At 47.1% G+C, this 15,848-nt stretch overlaps 1 protein-coding gene across 14 annotated transcripts in view; it reads left to right on the forward strand.

Moving 5' to 3' along the window:
- Nucleotides 1-9,198, forward strand: part of XIRP1 (xin actin binding repeat containing 1) — a 46,798-nt gene extending 37,600 nt beyond the window's left edge. For 10 of the 14 annotated variants that reach the window (XM_073334678.1, XM_073334683.1, XM_073334686.1 and 7 more), the window contains one exon: nucleotides 493-9,196. In XM_073334678.1, coding sequence (XP_073190779.1) covers nucleotides 493-8,250 — 7,758 coding nt within the window. In that variant the 3' untranslated portion in view covers nucleotides 8,251-9,196. Of the gene's footprint in view, nucleotides 1-257; nucleotides 378-492 lie in introns of those variants that run through there. The other 4 variants (XM_073334690.1, XM_073334689.1, XM_073334692.1 and 1 more) reach the window with 3 other exon arrangements.
- Nucleotides 9,199-15,848: the final 6,650 nt, after the last annotated feature.

Consider the following 15,848-nt stretch of genomic DNA (forward strand, 5'->3'; position numbering starts at 1 on the left):
TTACCAGGAGGCGGTAGGTCCACCGGCTTCCTTCTGAATCCCTAACTGGGTCTTCATTCCCCAGACCCACTGCAGTACCGTACACCTGGGAGAGATCTAAGCAGGGCATTAGCTCCCTGCTATTCAGACGTGCCCCCGTTAATATTATTCTGATGCTCATCCTCTCTTGCTAACACTATCCAGATCAGGTCTCTTTGTTGCTCTCTAGCTGACTTTAGACGTGGAGATTCCAGACTATAACTGCTAGAAATGTGTGAATTAGAGACCTTGATTTAAACTGCCTGGCTGTGGACACAGATTTAACACCCTAACCCCAAGCCTGGAGAGAGTTTGCTGTGGCGTGATGCTTTTGGGTGCTGTGTGCCGCTGAATCCAAGGTATGGAATTCATATTTGCTAGGTGCATGGGTTTTCCTCACTTGTTTGCTGTACTCACTACTAACCGGGCTAGTGGGGAAAGATAATGCTGATGTTTAAAACTGTTTCCCCAAAGATGGCAGAGCTTCAGAACCAGACGTCATCTAAAGTGAATGGCAAGAAAATGGAAGAGGACTTACCTCCACCTCCCCCTCCCCTGCAAGACTCCTTCCAGGCCTCTACTTCCCTGGTTGGGAGCCAGGATTCAAACCCACGGCCGCCCCCAAAGGGATCCTTCTCAAAGTTCTACCAGCAGCGCCAGGTGAATGAGCTGAAGAGGCTCTATAGGCACATGCACCCTGAGCTGAGGAAGAACCTGGAGGAAGCTGTGACCGAGGACCTGGCGGAAATGCTCAGCACGGAAGATCCCAGTGCCCAGGCCTCAGTGAATCTGGATGCCGTGCTCCCGGGGGAGGTTCAGTCCATGCGCTGGATCTTTGAAAACTGGACGCTAGACTCTATTGGGGAGCATCAACCGACCAAGACGTTGGCGGAGGAGGAACCCATCCCAAGCGGGGATGTGAAAAGCACCTCCCGGAGGTTTGAAAGCCAGTCGTTAAACGGAGACAGGCTGTCTGCGTTGACCAAAGTGCCCACGACAGTCCACACCAAAGGGGACGTGCATACAGCCCGGTGGCTATTCGAAACCCAGCCGCTGGACTCATTAAACAAAATGTACTCAGATGAAACAGACGTGCAGGAGGCAGTTCTCAAGGAGCCTGTTCAAAAAGGGGACGTGAAAGGTGCCAAGCAACTCTTTGAAACCTACTCCCTGGAAGCGCTGGGCCACTACAGCTCAGTGGAGGAGCAAAGTATCCTGCAGCTCAAATCAGAAATCCAGGAGCTAAAGGGCAATGTCAAGAAAACCATCAAGCTGTTCCAGACAGAGCCACTCTGTGCCATCAGAGACAAAACTGGCAACATCCACGAGATCAAATCCGTCTGCAGAGAAGAAATACAGAGCAATGCGGTCAGGACCGCTCGCTGGTTGTTTGAGACTCAGCCACTGGATACCATCAACAAGGACACGTCCAAAGTGAAAATTATCCGGGGGATTTCATTAGAAGAGGCAGGAAGGGGGAATGTCAGTGGAGCAAGATGGATGTTTGAAACTCAGCCACTTGATGTGATCAAAGAATTGACAGTGGAAGAAAAGGATTTCAGGGCTTCCATGGATTTCGTTGATGGGGCAGATGTCAGTAAGCAGCGTCTACTTTTTGAGACCCAACCTCTTGACTCTCTGAAAGGAGAAGTCTCAGACAGCAGCCCAGCCAAGGAAGAAGTCATCGGCGGTGACGTGAAATCTACACTCTGGCTGTTTGAAACCCAACCAATGGAAACCCTAAAAGATAATTTTGAAGTGGGTCATTTAAAGAGAGTGGGGATTTTGGAAGAGGAGAGGGGGGATGTGAAACAAAGAAAGCACGTCTTTGAGACCTGTCCCCTCAGCAGCATCTCAAAGGCATCCTCTGAAGACCCCCTCTCAGCCTCTAATGTACAAGAGGTGATGAAGGGGGATGTTAAATCTTTCAAAAACCTCTTTGAGACTCTCCCATTAGACAGCATTAAGCAGTCTGATGCTGAGCCCATCACCAAACAAGAAGAGGAGATACCAGCTGGGAACGTCAAAGCCAACCAGGTCCTGTTTGAGACAATACCTTTGTATGCCATCAAAGACAGCTTCGGAAACTTCCACAAGGTCACCTCTGTAAGCAGAGAGCAGGTCATGAGCGGCGATGTCAAGAACTACAAATGGATGTTTGAAACCAAACCTTTGGACCAGTTTGATGACAGCACCAAGAAGGTGGATATAATCAGAGGGATCACAAAGCAGGAAGTGATAGCTGGTGATGTCAGAACAGCAAAATGGCTCTTTGAAACCCAGCCCATTGATGTCATCCATCACCAAGCCAACCAAGGAGAAGAGCACTCCTCGGTGAAGAGAGAGGTTACCCAGCAGGGTGATGTGAAGACCTGCAGGTGGCTGTTTGAGACACAGCCAATTGACACCCTGTATGAGAAGGTGGAGAAAAAGCAGGAAGGGGAAAGTTCTGTACCACAGGCTGATGTTAAGTCGTACACATGGATGTTTGAGACCCAGCCCCTGGACTCCCTGAAAGGCCAGGAGGAGCAGTTTTTGCAGGTTGGCAAAGCATACTGCCAAGATGACTTACAAGGAGTCAACGTCAAAACTGTCAGACATCTGTTTGAGACTGAACCACTGGTTACCAATGCCTCCAGCGAGACTGACTCAAAGAAAATGGTCAGGTACTCCAGCCACGTGGAAATACAGTCCGGTGAAGTGTCTCGGGTGAAGGAGTTCTTTGAAACCAAACCCTTGGATGTACTGGGTAAATTGGCTGCAGCCACAAAAGAGAATGGTGTCCCTGCAGATGGGAACATTGAAGCTGGATCAGTGCACAAGTTCACCTGGCTCTTTGAGAACTTCCCCATGGATACTTTAAAGAACAACACTGAGGGCATACAAGAAATCCCCCCAGAGAAGGATATCGAGGGGGGGGACATCGGAGGCAAGAGGTTCATTTTTGAGACCTACTCCCTAGACCAGATTCATGACAAGGTGGATGAGACGGAGATCAAGAGGATCCAGGAGGAGACAATGAGCAAAGCCAGCATCAAGTCCTGCACCATGCTCTTTGAGAGCCAGCCCCTATATGCCATCCAGGACAAGGAGGGGGAATACCATGAGGTCACCTCACTGAAGAAGGAAGAAATAATGAAAGGTGACTTGAAAGGTGCCCGGTGGCTCTTCGAAACCAAACCTCTGGATCAGATCAAGAAGGAGGAGGAGGTGTTCGTGATCAGGGCTGTCACCCAAGAGGACATCAAGAAAGGGGATATCCAGTCTGCCCGATGGAGGTTTGAGACGGAGCCTCTCGATTCCTTCTCTGGGGGGAAGAGGTGTGTGGCCAGGACAGTGGATGATGTACAGAAAGGGGATGTCCAGACCAACAAGCAGCTTTTCGAGTCTCAGCCGGTGAGCCAGAAGAAATACGTGAGGATGGTCAGCGTCAGCGATGTCCAGCAGGGCAATGTGAGGACGTCCACCTGGCTTTTTGAGAACCAGCCCATCGATTCCCTGAAGGGAGAGTCTGAAGCGAGCTCCAGCATGACCACTGTGCAGAGAGAAGACAGCCAGAAAGGGGATGTGAAGCGCTGCACATGGCTGTTTGAAACTCAGCCCATGGATAGTCTCAAAGACCCCAAGGGGTCTGCCAGCACCAATGCCCCGGAGGTGGTCCCTCATGCTGATGTGAAGAGCACAACATGGCTGTTTGAAACCACCCCTCTGGATAAACTCAGCTCTTCTAAACACAGAACCGAAACTGAGGTGAAAGAGAGGACAGTGAGGGAGACTTTGGAAGGCCTCTGCGCCTGCCAGGCCATCCAGCATGACGGGATCCTCATAGAAGCCAATGACGTAGGGAGCGTGAGGATGGTGAAGTACCAGTTCAGCAGGCAAACTACTCCAGAGATCCAAAAGGAAGAGATTGTGGGAGGCAATTTGCAAAGGATCATGCTGCAACTACTGCACAGGACCAATGTGGAGGCCCAGGGGATGCTGGTGGAGGAGGACGAGGAGGGCAAGATCAAAGTCAGCCCACTGCAGCTACTGGACCCAAGCGAAGCCGATAAAAGCAAAGAGGAGTTGAGGGATGACGTTGCTAAGGCTCTCCAAAGTCTCCTTAGCCAAGATGCCTCCATCAAAAAGGGAATGGTCATGCAAGAGACAGAGGTGGGGTCGGTGAAGATGACTATCTACTCCCTCCTGCACCACTCCATCCAGCAGGAAGTTGTCAAGGGAGATGTGAAGTCAACCATAGGGAACCTGCTGGCTTCCTCGCAAGAGCAGAGGATGATGGCAACCATCAGACGGGAGGACAACGAGAAGGGGAATGTCCAGCTGTACACCAGCTGCATCGAGAAGGGAGACCTGGACTACCTAAAGAACCTTCAGCGGGAGTCTGAGATAGAGTCCCTCATCTCCTCTCAAGCAGACCAGGAGCCAGCAGAATTCATCCAGCAGGATGTGCAAGGGGCTAATATGCATGCCTTGCAACAGGAAGAGCCAGCAGATAAAGTGACTGAAGATGTGGGGCAAGGGGGCATTAAGGGGACTAAGAGAGTGCTCATGTGTGAAGGTGTAAGCAAAGAGAACATGTTAGAAAGAAAGGCAGTGCATGCAGGTGACACAGACTCCACTGTGCAGTGTCTTGGGCAAAACCTGAGCCGGCCCACAGGGGTGGGAAAGGAAGATATTGTGTGTGGGGATATTCAGGCAACCACACAATCACTGAAAAAGGCTAAGAATGTCAACAAGAAGGCAGAGAGAGAGGAGAGAGTCTCTAGAGATGTGAAGGAAGTGAAGATTGCACCACAGGGAGCAGCCTCCACTAAAGTGGTGGCTCAGAAAGATGACATGGCCAGAAGCCAGCGTTCAGTGGCAGGGGAAACCAGCCAGATGACAAAAAACATGGAGGAGGCGGCCCTTGGAAGTGATCTTCAAGCCGCAATGCAGAGTCTAAGGCTGGCCACAGCTGAGGCAAAAAGCATTCAGCACCAAGTCCAGAGCAAGCTCCACAAGAGCACGGAGCAAATCCATCTCGCCTCTAAGCAGCAGGCACCCAGCATTTCGGGGACAATGACCATGCAATCAACTGTTTGCCAACAGGAATGTGCACCCCCCAAGCAGCATCAAGCCAGCGCCACCATCAGAGACCAGGAGTCATCCAAGTCCCACGCAAGTGCGTCTCAGAAGAGCATGACGTCACACAAAAAGGTCAGTACTTCCGAGGAAGTACAGGGAGGACAGCATTTGTGCCAGGAAAGCCAAGGTGTGCCTAGTGCAGATGTTAGCGTTAAGGATGGTCTGTTTACTGCCAAGCCAGTGAAACCCTATGTAAGCCCTTTTATTGAGTCTGATTACAAAGAGCAATCAGTGCAAGAAGAAAGAGAGCAAGATGTTATGCTCAGAGGGGATGTAAAGACAGCTATCAGAGCACTGCAAAGTGCTGCAACAGAACAGAGACAAGTAGAGAAGGAGGATGTTGTTCGAGGTAACTTAAAGGCCACTCTTCAGTCGCTGGAGAAGTCTAATGTTAATGTCTCCAAAGGGGATTTTAAAGCCGCTATGATATACAGAAATGCAGGGCAGTCATATTCCATATGTAAAAAGGAAAACGATACTCAATCAATTAGTAACCAGACAGCTGTAGTGACTTCAGGGTCCCAGTCTGATAATGACTTTCCTCCTCCTCCCCCAGTTGCTGTGATGAAAACTAAGTGTTGTCCACCCATGACACAAGCAAGAGAATCTGCCCCTTCCCAACCAAGCAAAAAAGATGAAGCCCTGGGATGTTCTGCACCGATGCACAACGCTATCCCTAAGACCCTCACTCTCGCCTCCACCAAAGCCAATGATCAGAGGCCTTCAGAGAAACCAGCGATTCTCCCCAAACCAGAAATTACTGCCCCACCAAGGAGGAAACCCATTCCACCTCCAAAACCTGAGCGCTTCCTGCAGGAGAAACCTTCACGCCCTGCTAGCAACAGTAAAGGGAGGTTGACAAAGCTAGTCCCACCCCCACTGCCTCCTAAACCTTCAGGCCTGAGCGAGCTAAGCAGAGCAAAAACCCCACCCATGAATCAGGCAAAGGACTCGTGTTGCTCTGATGCCTTAGCACAAATGGGATGTGGGGACTGTCAGTCAAAGTGTTGTACCCCTCAATCACCAGTGGCCAATGCTGTTACTGTAAAGAACCAGAACTCTGAGAAGAAAGCACCAAAAGACATCATCAAAACACCTCTTCAGATAGCAGAGGAAAGGTACAAGGCAACCAAGGAAGAACAGGGCAAGCAAGAGTCAGTAGACTCTAAGACGTCAAAGCCACTTAAAAATCGAGTGGCTGTCTCTGAAACAGAACAGGTGATGACCAAAGAGAAGGCAACAGCTCCAAGGAACTGCTGTCCAGCTGAGGAAATTCCGGGACACAGACTTTCATCTGGCCAAGAGAACAGCTGCACATTAACATCAAAACAAGAATGGCTGGATGGGTATCTGATAGGTCTTACTAACCCCGAGAGTGAGAATAAGCCAAGTACCTCTCCTAAGAATCAAGCTACCCTTCTGAGAAAAGGATCTGATACAGCACTAAATGCCTCACCTAAGACAGAAAGTGCAAGCATGTCTAGTACCGATGGGTCATGGGATAATCAGAGCACCACCCAGAAAACAAATCAGAGAAGACAAGAAGAGCCTTCAGCATCTTCCCATCAGCTTTCCAGGGACCTCTTTAAGGAGCAGCAGCAGGTGAACAGTAGACAAGGGGGCAGTCTTGAAGCGAAGAGGGAGCAGTTTGCTCAGAAGCCAGTGGTGGTCATGCGAGAAAAGCCCTGCAGAGAAACGGAGGATGAACGTCTCAAGAGGCTGTCTTTCCACAAGGAGGAGATCATGAAGGGCAGCGTCAAGGAGGCTATGGAGATCTTTGAGAATCTGCGAAGGCAGGAGGAGCTGCAAGAGATCCTGACCCGAGTGAAGGAGTTTGAGGAGGAGACATTTAAGGTGGATGTGAAAGCCCTGAAGAGCTTCTTTGAGAATGTCCCAGAATGGGTGGTGCATCAGAAGGCTCACCAAGTGACGCAGCAGCACAAGGCTGAGAAGGCCGAGCAAACGACGAAGGAAGACTCTGACAGCGTCTCCTCTGTGGAGCTGGCTTTTGAAGACCTGGAGAGGGCAAGTGCTGAGATCATCCACCTGAAGGAGCAGACGTTAGCTAGGTTGCTGGACATTGAGGAGGCCATTAGGAAAGCTCTCTATTCTGTTTCTAATCTAAAGTCAGAATCAGACATAGCTGGGCTCTCTGGGCTCTTCAAGGAGTCTCTGGGGAACGCCCAGAGCCCTACAACCAGCAACAATATCCGTAAGATCAGCATAGTCTCCAGCAAAGCCAAGCAAGAGAAAGCAGCACAAGGGATGCAGAACGCAGCATCTGTGGAAAGTGCAAATGGGTCCGAAAAGACGGAGATGCTCAAAGGAGAGTTAGAGGTCCCCTGCATCATTGAGCAGCGAGTAAATTCTCCATCGTCTCCTTCTTATATCTCCATTGAGTCTGCAGCCAGAAAGCCTGCTGAATCACCCAAGATGGCATATTCCCCCTGGGATGCCCCCTTACAAGATTATCCCGACATGCCAGGAAAAAGGGACACATTCACTCAGAACATCTTTAACTCATTAACTCGCAAATCAGTGGGGTCCGGTGAATGCAATCCAGCTCCCTTGCAGATTGAACAGGAGCCCATCCAGATGAAGATAGGATCAAACTCAATTAGGCAACACTATGTCAGCAACCCCGAGTGTCCGCTTAGTGGCAACAGTGGCAAAGAGGGCTGCGCACTGAACTCATCCAAAGGCAGCTGCCATGGTGCAATCAAAGGAGGCTTTTCTGACTACAAAGCTCCCCTGAACATTTCTAGCCCACAGAATCCAAGGAGGCAGAAAAGCATATTAGAACTGCAGACAGGTCCGGATGGATCCAAGCTTTACGGAGCCACCAGAACTGTGACCGAGCAGTACGAGGAGGTGGATGAGTTCGGAAACAAGATCATCACTTCATCCACCACCGTCACCAAACAATCAGAGACCCAAACCTCCTCCACGTGCAATGTGGTCTCTCCTCCCCGGTATGAGATAACCGCCTCGCCCCTCCTTCGGAGGTACCTAAACAGTCCTGGTGAAGACTTCCACTCCAACGGCAGCTTCCAGGAAACAGGGGTGGTCTTTGTCACTTTTGGCAACTCCAAGCCAAAGAAATAGAAGGCTTTGAATAGTGGGGGATGCTAACCAGGTAAAGAAGAAACAATGAATTCATCGATTTAGCCATGTGACATACAGGAACTCCGCCAAGCCTTGTGATGCTTTTAGAATGTTCTCCTAGAGTTTGGTATACAAATACAATTCAGGGCCAGCACTTGTGGTAAACAACATCCTTCACCTCACTAACCCAACAGACTTGGAGTTACCCCACATCCGAAGATCTGAGTCTTGGATAGCAGCATAAGCAAGAAAATAAACAAATGGGTGTTTTAGATGGTTTCTTCACCTCTGAATAGTGCTTGTGGGTGTGTCCAGGACATCTCTGAACACAGGCAGGAAAAAAGGACAACTAGAGCCAGCCAAAAGAACTAGCCTGTCTGGGTATTTTGGAAACAGACTCATTTATCCTACCTTGTCCATCTCTTTCTGATATCAGCGCAGACCTCATCTCTCTCTCTCTCTCACTCTCACACACACACACACACACACACACACACTCATGGGTGTGTTGAGTAGTTTTCACTTAGCTATTAAAAGAAAGAACATCTTCAAATTGGGGCGGGGGAGAAGGGGGGAGGAGAGATACTTAGCAGAAACCAGTACATAGCAAGTATTCGGTACTACCTAAAATGGTATAAATCAGGATTTCCAGAATATTTGTCAGTGTCATTCTCCCTAAGGTGGACATGAAGAAAGATGCTCTAGTTAAGATTGTATCAAGTTCAACTAAAGAAATAGATGGCTATTGCTTTCCTTTCTTTCTTTGACCTGTAATTTATTATTCATTATATACAAAATATTTTATTTTACTGTCCATGTATTCTTATGTTTAATGTTTAAATCCACTTTGAAACTTTGTAAAGAAATTCTTTTTATTATGAACTTGTTTTGTACATTCTCAATTCAAGATATTAGATATTTTGTGCCCCCTCCCCCTTTTTTTTAATTTTTATTGCTGCATTTTGAAGGTAAACATTACCTCTGAAAATAGACTGGTCTGGTTCTTTTGTTTTGCCACGTGTTTGATTGAGTTCAAAGTATTTAGAATGCCTCTGCTGATGAAGTAGTTGAGTCTTTCAGTGTCACCACCAAGCTTTATCAATGGAAGCTAAAAAGAAAACAGAGCTAGAACTGGTAGAAAAAAACCTGAATTTTCCAACACAAATGTATTTCCAACCAAAAAAAATCCACTCCACATTTTCGCTCTTTTACGGCCATATTTTTTTGAAAATTCAGAATTAAAAGAAAAATTCTATGTATTTTGACCAGCTATAAAAACATGAGCAAAGAATGTGTCTAACGTTTGATTAGTTGATTGGAGTTACTTAGGGCTACCTTGTGATTTGGTCATACAAGAGAACAAGAACACCTCTTGGCTGTCGAGTTCATTTGGGTGATATGCATCCGGTTCTGAGCCAAGCCTGGCAGGAGCAGTCACACTACAAAGCCACATCCCCATCGGTGTGTCCTTACTGATGCTGCGCTCACTCACATGCCTCACTAGGACTTCTGGGGGCATAGCCCGTGGCTTTCAGAGCTACAGTGAATTGAGCTGCTCTGTGATTCTTTTCCAGCGACTTATGGGTGAACTTGTCTGTTTTTCTGGGCACAATTGTGGGAAGGCGTTGGAGGACTATCAGCACTGGAGTGGTTTAGCCTGTGTCCTCACTGCAAAATATGTGGGTTATCTGCCTGAGTGTAAGCAGCATTTGGGTTTTACCCTCTATCCCAGATGAGCCAGCTAGCCCAAGTGTAAAGCACCACCAAACTCAGGCCAGAGGGGTTTGCGTGTGGATTGCAGCTGGATTAGGCACAACACCTATGTAAGAACCTTCTGTTCAGGCTGGTCAAACCTTGAGTTAACAGGCCTTCTCTGGAGTGGCAGGCTCCAGCCCCATTACTCGTTGGCCAACACCAAGGTGTAGCAGTTCACTGCTAGTACAGGCCAGGAGCAAATTACTCCCTCTCCGCCAGAGCATGGAGGAAGCAAAGCTGTTGTGACTCAGCAGGGTGTCTGTGCCCCTCAGGGCTACATATGGGGCAGTGCAGCTGATGACCTCTGCTCGGGCTCTGCCTAAAGTCACAATCTAGCCCTTCCTCTGGAAAGGAGAAGAGTTAGTGGGGATTTTTCTCAAGCTGTGTGAGATCATGGAGGATCTATTAAAAAAAACTAACCCAGCAGTGCGGCGTAGTGGTTAGGGCCCTCTGGATTCTTTTCCCAGCAATGTGAGTGGGCATGTTGGGTGACCTTGGGCAAGTCACTTTGCTGCTCAGTGCCTCTGTTTCCCCTTCTGTAAAATGGAGCTAATGACACTGATTTATTTTGCAAAGCACTTTGAGATCTACTCATGAAAAGCACAGTATAACAGCTGGGAATTATTAATTATTATTGTTATTATTCTTTCTACCAATTCCCCTTTGAGATAGAAGGGGTTCTGACACTTACACTGATGATTAACAAGAAGAAAAAAAAATGAAAGAAAATATCTATTCCTGCCACTTGTAGTTAATATATGGAACCTGCTGCCTCAAGATACCCAAGGGAGTTAAAGTGGGTAGATTCAAAGGGCAGGGTTATTCTATACTTGCCTAGCACTAGGTGAACTCAGATAAGGAGAAAGGTAATCAGACTTCATACTTCAGGACATAAGCTGATCAACTGTGGGGAAGCCAGGAAGAAATCTTGTCTCCCATATACGGTTTTGCATGCATTGGTCAGCTATGTTATGGCTGGTTTATTCCTTCCTTTGAAACATATGGCATTGGTCCCTGCAGAAGGTAGGATGTCACATTGGGTGGACCAAACGATCAGATGCAGAATGGAAACTCGTGGAAGATACATTAAGAAGGAACACAGGAGCTCATCCAGTGAGCTGATATGGTCATGTGGTGGGGATCTGAGTTCACTCCTCACAGAGCAGGGTCTGAGATGGCAAAGCTCTGGAAGGAAGGAGCACCTCACATATAACTCTAGGATGACTCTTCCAGATGACATATGTAGTAGCCCTGATAGGCTCCAGCCAGAGCCCTGATGAGCCTTTCTTGGAGCATAAGAGGACCCTTTGAAATGGAAAAACAAGTATAAGCCAAGAAGAAACAGCTCGACCCCTTAGAAAGAACACACACACACCCAAGAGTGATTTTTAACTGAATGCATCCAATGAACTGAGCTGTAGCTCACGAAAGCTTATGCTCAAATAAATTTGTTAGTCTCTAAGGTGCCACAAGTACTCCTTTTCTTTTTAACAGTGGGAAGATAAGGGATTTGGCTTTGGGCCATGTTAAATTGAAGTTGATGGTGAAACATCCAGGAGGCAAAGTCAGAAAGACAAGAGGCAATAGGGAAGTTTCAATTCTGGCCAGAACCCAGAAGAACAGAGATGCACAAAACAATAAAGAAATGGGCAAAAGCACCTAGGGTCCAGGCAAGACACCATCCATTGAGTGTACTTGATCTTGGGGGATAAAAAGATATCCAAGCATTTTAGCTCCTCCAGCATTGTTTTGTTCAGGATCAATTCTGTAAACAGGACTAAGGGGGTTTATTTTGATTTTTTGGAGTTGCTGTAGAAAATGTTTCCACACTGCTTTACTTATTCCTCCTTGACACCAATATTAATTTGTTTCAAGTTCCCTATGCATCTGCTTTATTTAATTTTAAAGACAGCTGCAAAGCTGCTTTAGCAAACTGCATATTGCTTGCATGGGCTGTGTATTCTGGTTCCACAGGAACTCAGATAAACCCAAATATCTTGCCTGCCAGCACTTAATAAATAATAATCTTATTGTTTGTGTTGCTGTTTTTTATGGGCTTTTCCAGTGCCTCAGTGAGCCATTTATGGCTGAAGTAATTTGAGAGGTCTTCCTTTCACGCTATTTCCATCACCCAGGAAAGGAAATATCATGATAAGATAGATGTTGCATTATTTCAGCTCTGTATGTGGCCTCTTGAAGTGTGAAAAGAGCCAAAGTAAAACAAATGCAAACACCTGCAACACAAATACAAGTTGAAAAATCAACACATTCTCACTGCCTCACCACCATTTGAGACCCTACAACAAACCAGTAGAGGGTTTTTCCTCTCAAATTCCAAGCAAGTTTGTATACTGCTTTCGGGGGGTCTTTGGAGACAATACATTGTATTGTTCAGAACATAGGCACCGACTTCTGCAGGTGCCGGTGGGTGATCGACCTGCCTCTGCCCCCAGCCCCGCCCTGACTCCACTCCTGCCCTGCCCCTCCTGTCCCTGCCCCGCTCCCATTCCAACCCCTTCCCCAAAGTCCCCACCCCAACTCCGCCCCCTCCCTGCCCCATTAGACTCCTTCCCCAAATCCCCACCCCTACCTCCTCCCATGAGTGTGCCGCGTTCCCACTCCTCCCCCCTCCCTCCCGGAGCTTGTTATACCACAAAACAGCTGTTTTGTGGCGGCAAGCACTGGGAGGTATGCGGAGGAGCGGGGACACGGCACACTCAGGGGAGGAGGCAGAGGTGAGATGAGGTGGGGCAGGGAGAGGAGCTTGGCTGCCAGTGGGTGCAGAGCACCTACTAATTTTTCCCCTGTGGGTGCTCCAGCCCCGGAGCACCCAAGGAGTCGGTGCCTATGGTTCAGAATATTTGCCCTGCTGTGTGTCTCTGCAGAGAACGGGGATCATTGTAAACGCATACTTGCAAGAGGAAATTTGAAAAAGACAAGTGCAAATTACTACACTTAGAAAAGAAAAATAAAATGCACAAATACAAAACCATCTTGGCAGTAGTACTGTGAAAAAGGTGTGGGGGTTATAGTGGATCACAAATTGAATATGAGCCAACAATGTGATACAATTACAAAAAAGACTAACAACACTCTGAGGTATATTAACAGGAGTGTCATATGTAAGACACGGGAGGTAATTGTCCCACTCTCCACAGGCAAGGAGGCCTCAGCTGGAGAATTGTATCCAGTTTTGGGCATCACACATTTAAGAAAGATGTGATCAGATAGGAGACAGTCCAGAAGATAGCAACAAAAACGATGAAAGGTTTAGAAAACCTGACCTATAAGGAAAGGTTAAAGAAAACTGGACATGTTTAGTACTGAGAAAGAAGACTGAGAGGGGAATCTGATCACAGTCTTCAGGTATGTTAAGGGGTGTTATAAAGAGGATGGTGATCAGTTGTGCTCCACTGAAAGTAGGGCAAGAAGTAATCAGCTTAATCTGCTGCAAGAGAGATTTAGGTTGGCTATTATGGGGAAAATGTTCTAACTATAAGTGTAGTTAAGCTCTGGAATAAGTTTCCGAAAGGAGGGTGTGGAACCCCCATCATTGGAGGTTTTTAAGAATAGGTTGGACAAACACCTGTCACATATCGACTAGGTTTATTAGGTCCTGCCTCAGCACAGGGGACTGGACTAGAGGACCTCCCAAGGTTCCAGCCCTCCATTTCTATGATTCTATGAAAGCAGATGGGTGGATTGACTGGGGCAGAGGAGGGTATGTATCACACTTATTATGCAGACCCAAAATTTCCAATCATGGCTCTGTCCCTTTAAATAATATCACAGCAATGAAACAACAAAAGGAGAGAGGAATGGACTGAAGTGTCACCCTTTACTCAGCTAGTTAGGCCTACAATGTCTGTAGCAACATGTAGAGTGCATGTCCCATCAACCATTGTTAGGATACTCCTGTCACATTAGGAAACAATAATGTATAGCAGAGGTGGAGCCTTTGCCTGAAATTTGAACCTCCCAATGGTTACCAAGTTGCATCACCACCTCAACTTGAGTTGGCTGGAGTTTGTCATCAGTGAAATAGGCTTGGGGAAAGGAAGGGGGCTTTGAATCAGGCTCTGGCCCCCAAACTCAGGTCTTTCTACTTTGCTCTTCATTACTCAGCCCTTAAGGAAGCCAGGCAGCTTTCACATGTCACTAAGAATGGACATGGCCCCAATCAGAAGCCTCTAGACAAGCTCAATTAAAGAAACATTCTGCATACCTCCCAAATTATTAAAATTACTTCCCAACTCCATTATCCCACCCCCAGACCTTCACCTCTAGCCCAACTAAATATATTTGCTTCAGCCCAAGGGAAAGAGTTGAACATGAGGAGCCTTTCACACTGCAATCAAGTCCATGGGCATTCAGGATTGGGAGGTTCTAAGCGATGGTTCTGTTTCTCACATTCATACCCAGGGGCATTTGTGATTAACTGGGGAGGCCAGTAACTAGTAGAAATACTGGATGGATAATCACAGAATCATAGTAGCTGGAGATGGAAACAACTTACTACTCATTGACTCTGTGCCCTACAAAGAATGGATCTAATCCCCCAATAAAGGAGGTATCAAATAGTAAAGTTATACCACGCTTGAGCTTAGCCAAAAGGCCAAGGCACCTGCAGTGCCGAAGACCATAAAAGCTTTGGGCAATTGCTTTCCTGCTCAGAGCACCTGGTGACAACAAATACTAACGGCAGACTGTAGACTTGAACTAACTGCCCAAACACTTTGATAGCGCAGAATAAAGTTTGCCCAGGACTGCCTTGTGCCCTTTCAGAATGTGGAAAGTGGCTCAACTTAAACCTCTGAAAACCAGGAAATACAAAGTTATGATACATGCCAGCCTCTGACATTTCCTTCAGACCCCTTTTTCCACAAAGACACAGCACTTTGAGGAGTGACATTGATAGGTGAGATCCCTTGGCTCATGTAGATTGGATGAATTATTGTCGAAAGTTGACATTTGTTTTCTGTGTTCATTTTTCAGGATAAACGTAAGTTACTGTGTTGACTGAGGACAATATCCTGGTATCCTGTTAGTCAATGTTGACCATAGGCCAGTTCTAAGGCCATGTCTATGCTACAGACACAACAGCCTAGCGATAGCACTGTAGCTATACCGCTGTAACCCCGTAGTGTAGGCTCAAACTATACCAACAGCAAGGGCTTTTCCATCACTGTAGGAACTCCACCTTGCCGAGCAATGGTAGCTAGGTTGACAGAAGCATTCTTCCATTGACCTATCTGTGTCTACACTGGGGGTTAGGTCAACATAGCTAAAGTGCTCAAGGGTCTACATTTTTCACATCCATGAGCATCTCAGCTATATCAACCTAAATTTTAAGAGTAGACCAAGCCTTAGAAGGCTGTCAGGGTTCCTTCCCCACTCTGAACTCTAGGGTACAGATGTGGGGACCCGCATGAAAGACTCCCTAAGCTTATTCTTACCAGCTTAGGTTAAAAACTTCCCCAAGGTACAAACTTTGCCTTGTCCTTGAACTGCATGCTGCCACCACCAAACGTTTTAAACAAAGAACAGGAAAAGAGACCACTTGGAGACATCTTCCCGCAAAATACCCTCCCCAAGCCCTACACACCCCCTTTCCTGGGGAGGCTTGAGAATAATATCCTAACCAATTGGTTACAAAATCATCAAAGACCTAAACCCCTGGATCTTGGTACAATGGAAAAATCAGTCAGGTTCTTAAAAGAAGGATTTTATTAACAAAAAAGAAAAGGTAAAAATCATCTCTGTAAAATCAGGATGGAAAATACTTTACAGGGTATTCAGATTCAAAACACAGAGGATCCCCCTCTGGGCAAAACCTTAAAGTT

Source organism: Lepidochelys kempii, chromosome 2 (genome assembly GCF_965140265.1).
Source record: "Lepidochelys kempii isolate rLepKem1 chromosome 2, rLepKem1.hap2, whole genome shotgun sequence".
Classification (NCBI taxonomy): domain Eukaryota; kingdom Metazoa; phylum Chordata; order Testudines; family Cheloniidae; genus Lepidochelys; species Lepidochelys kempii.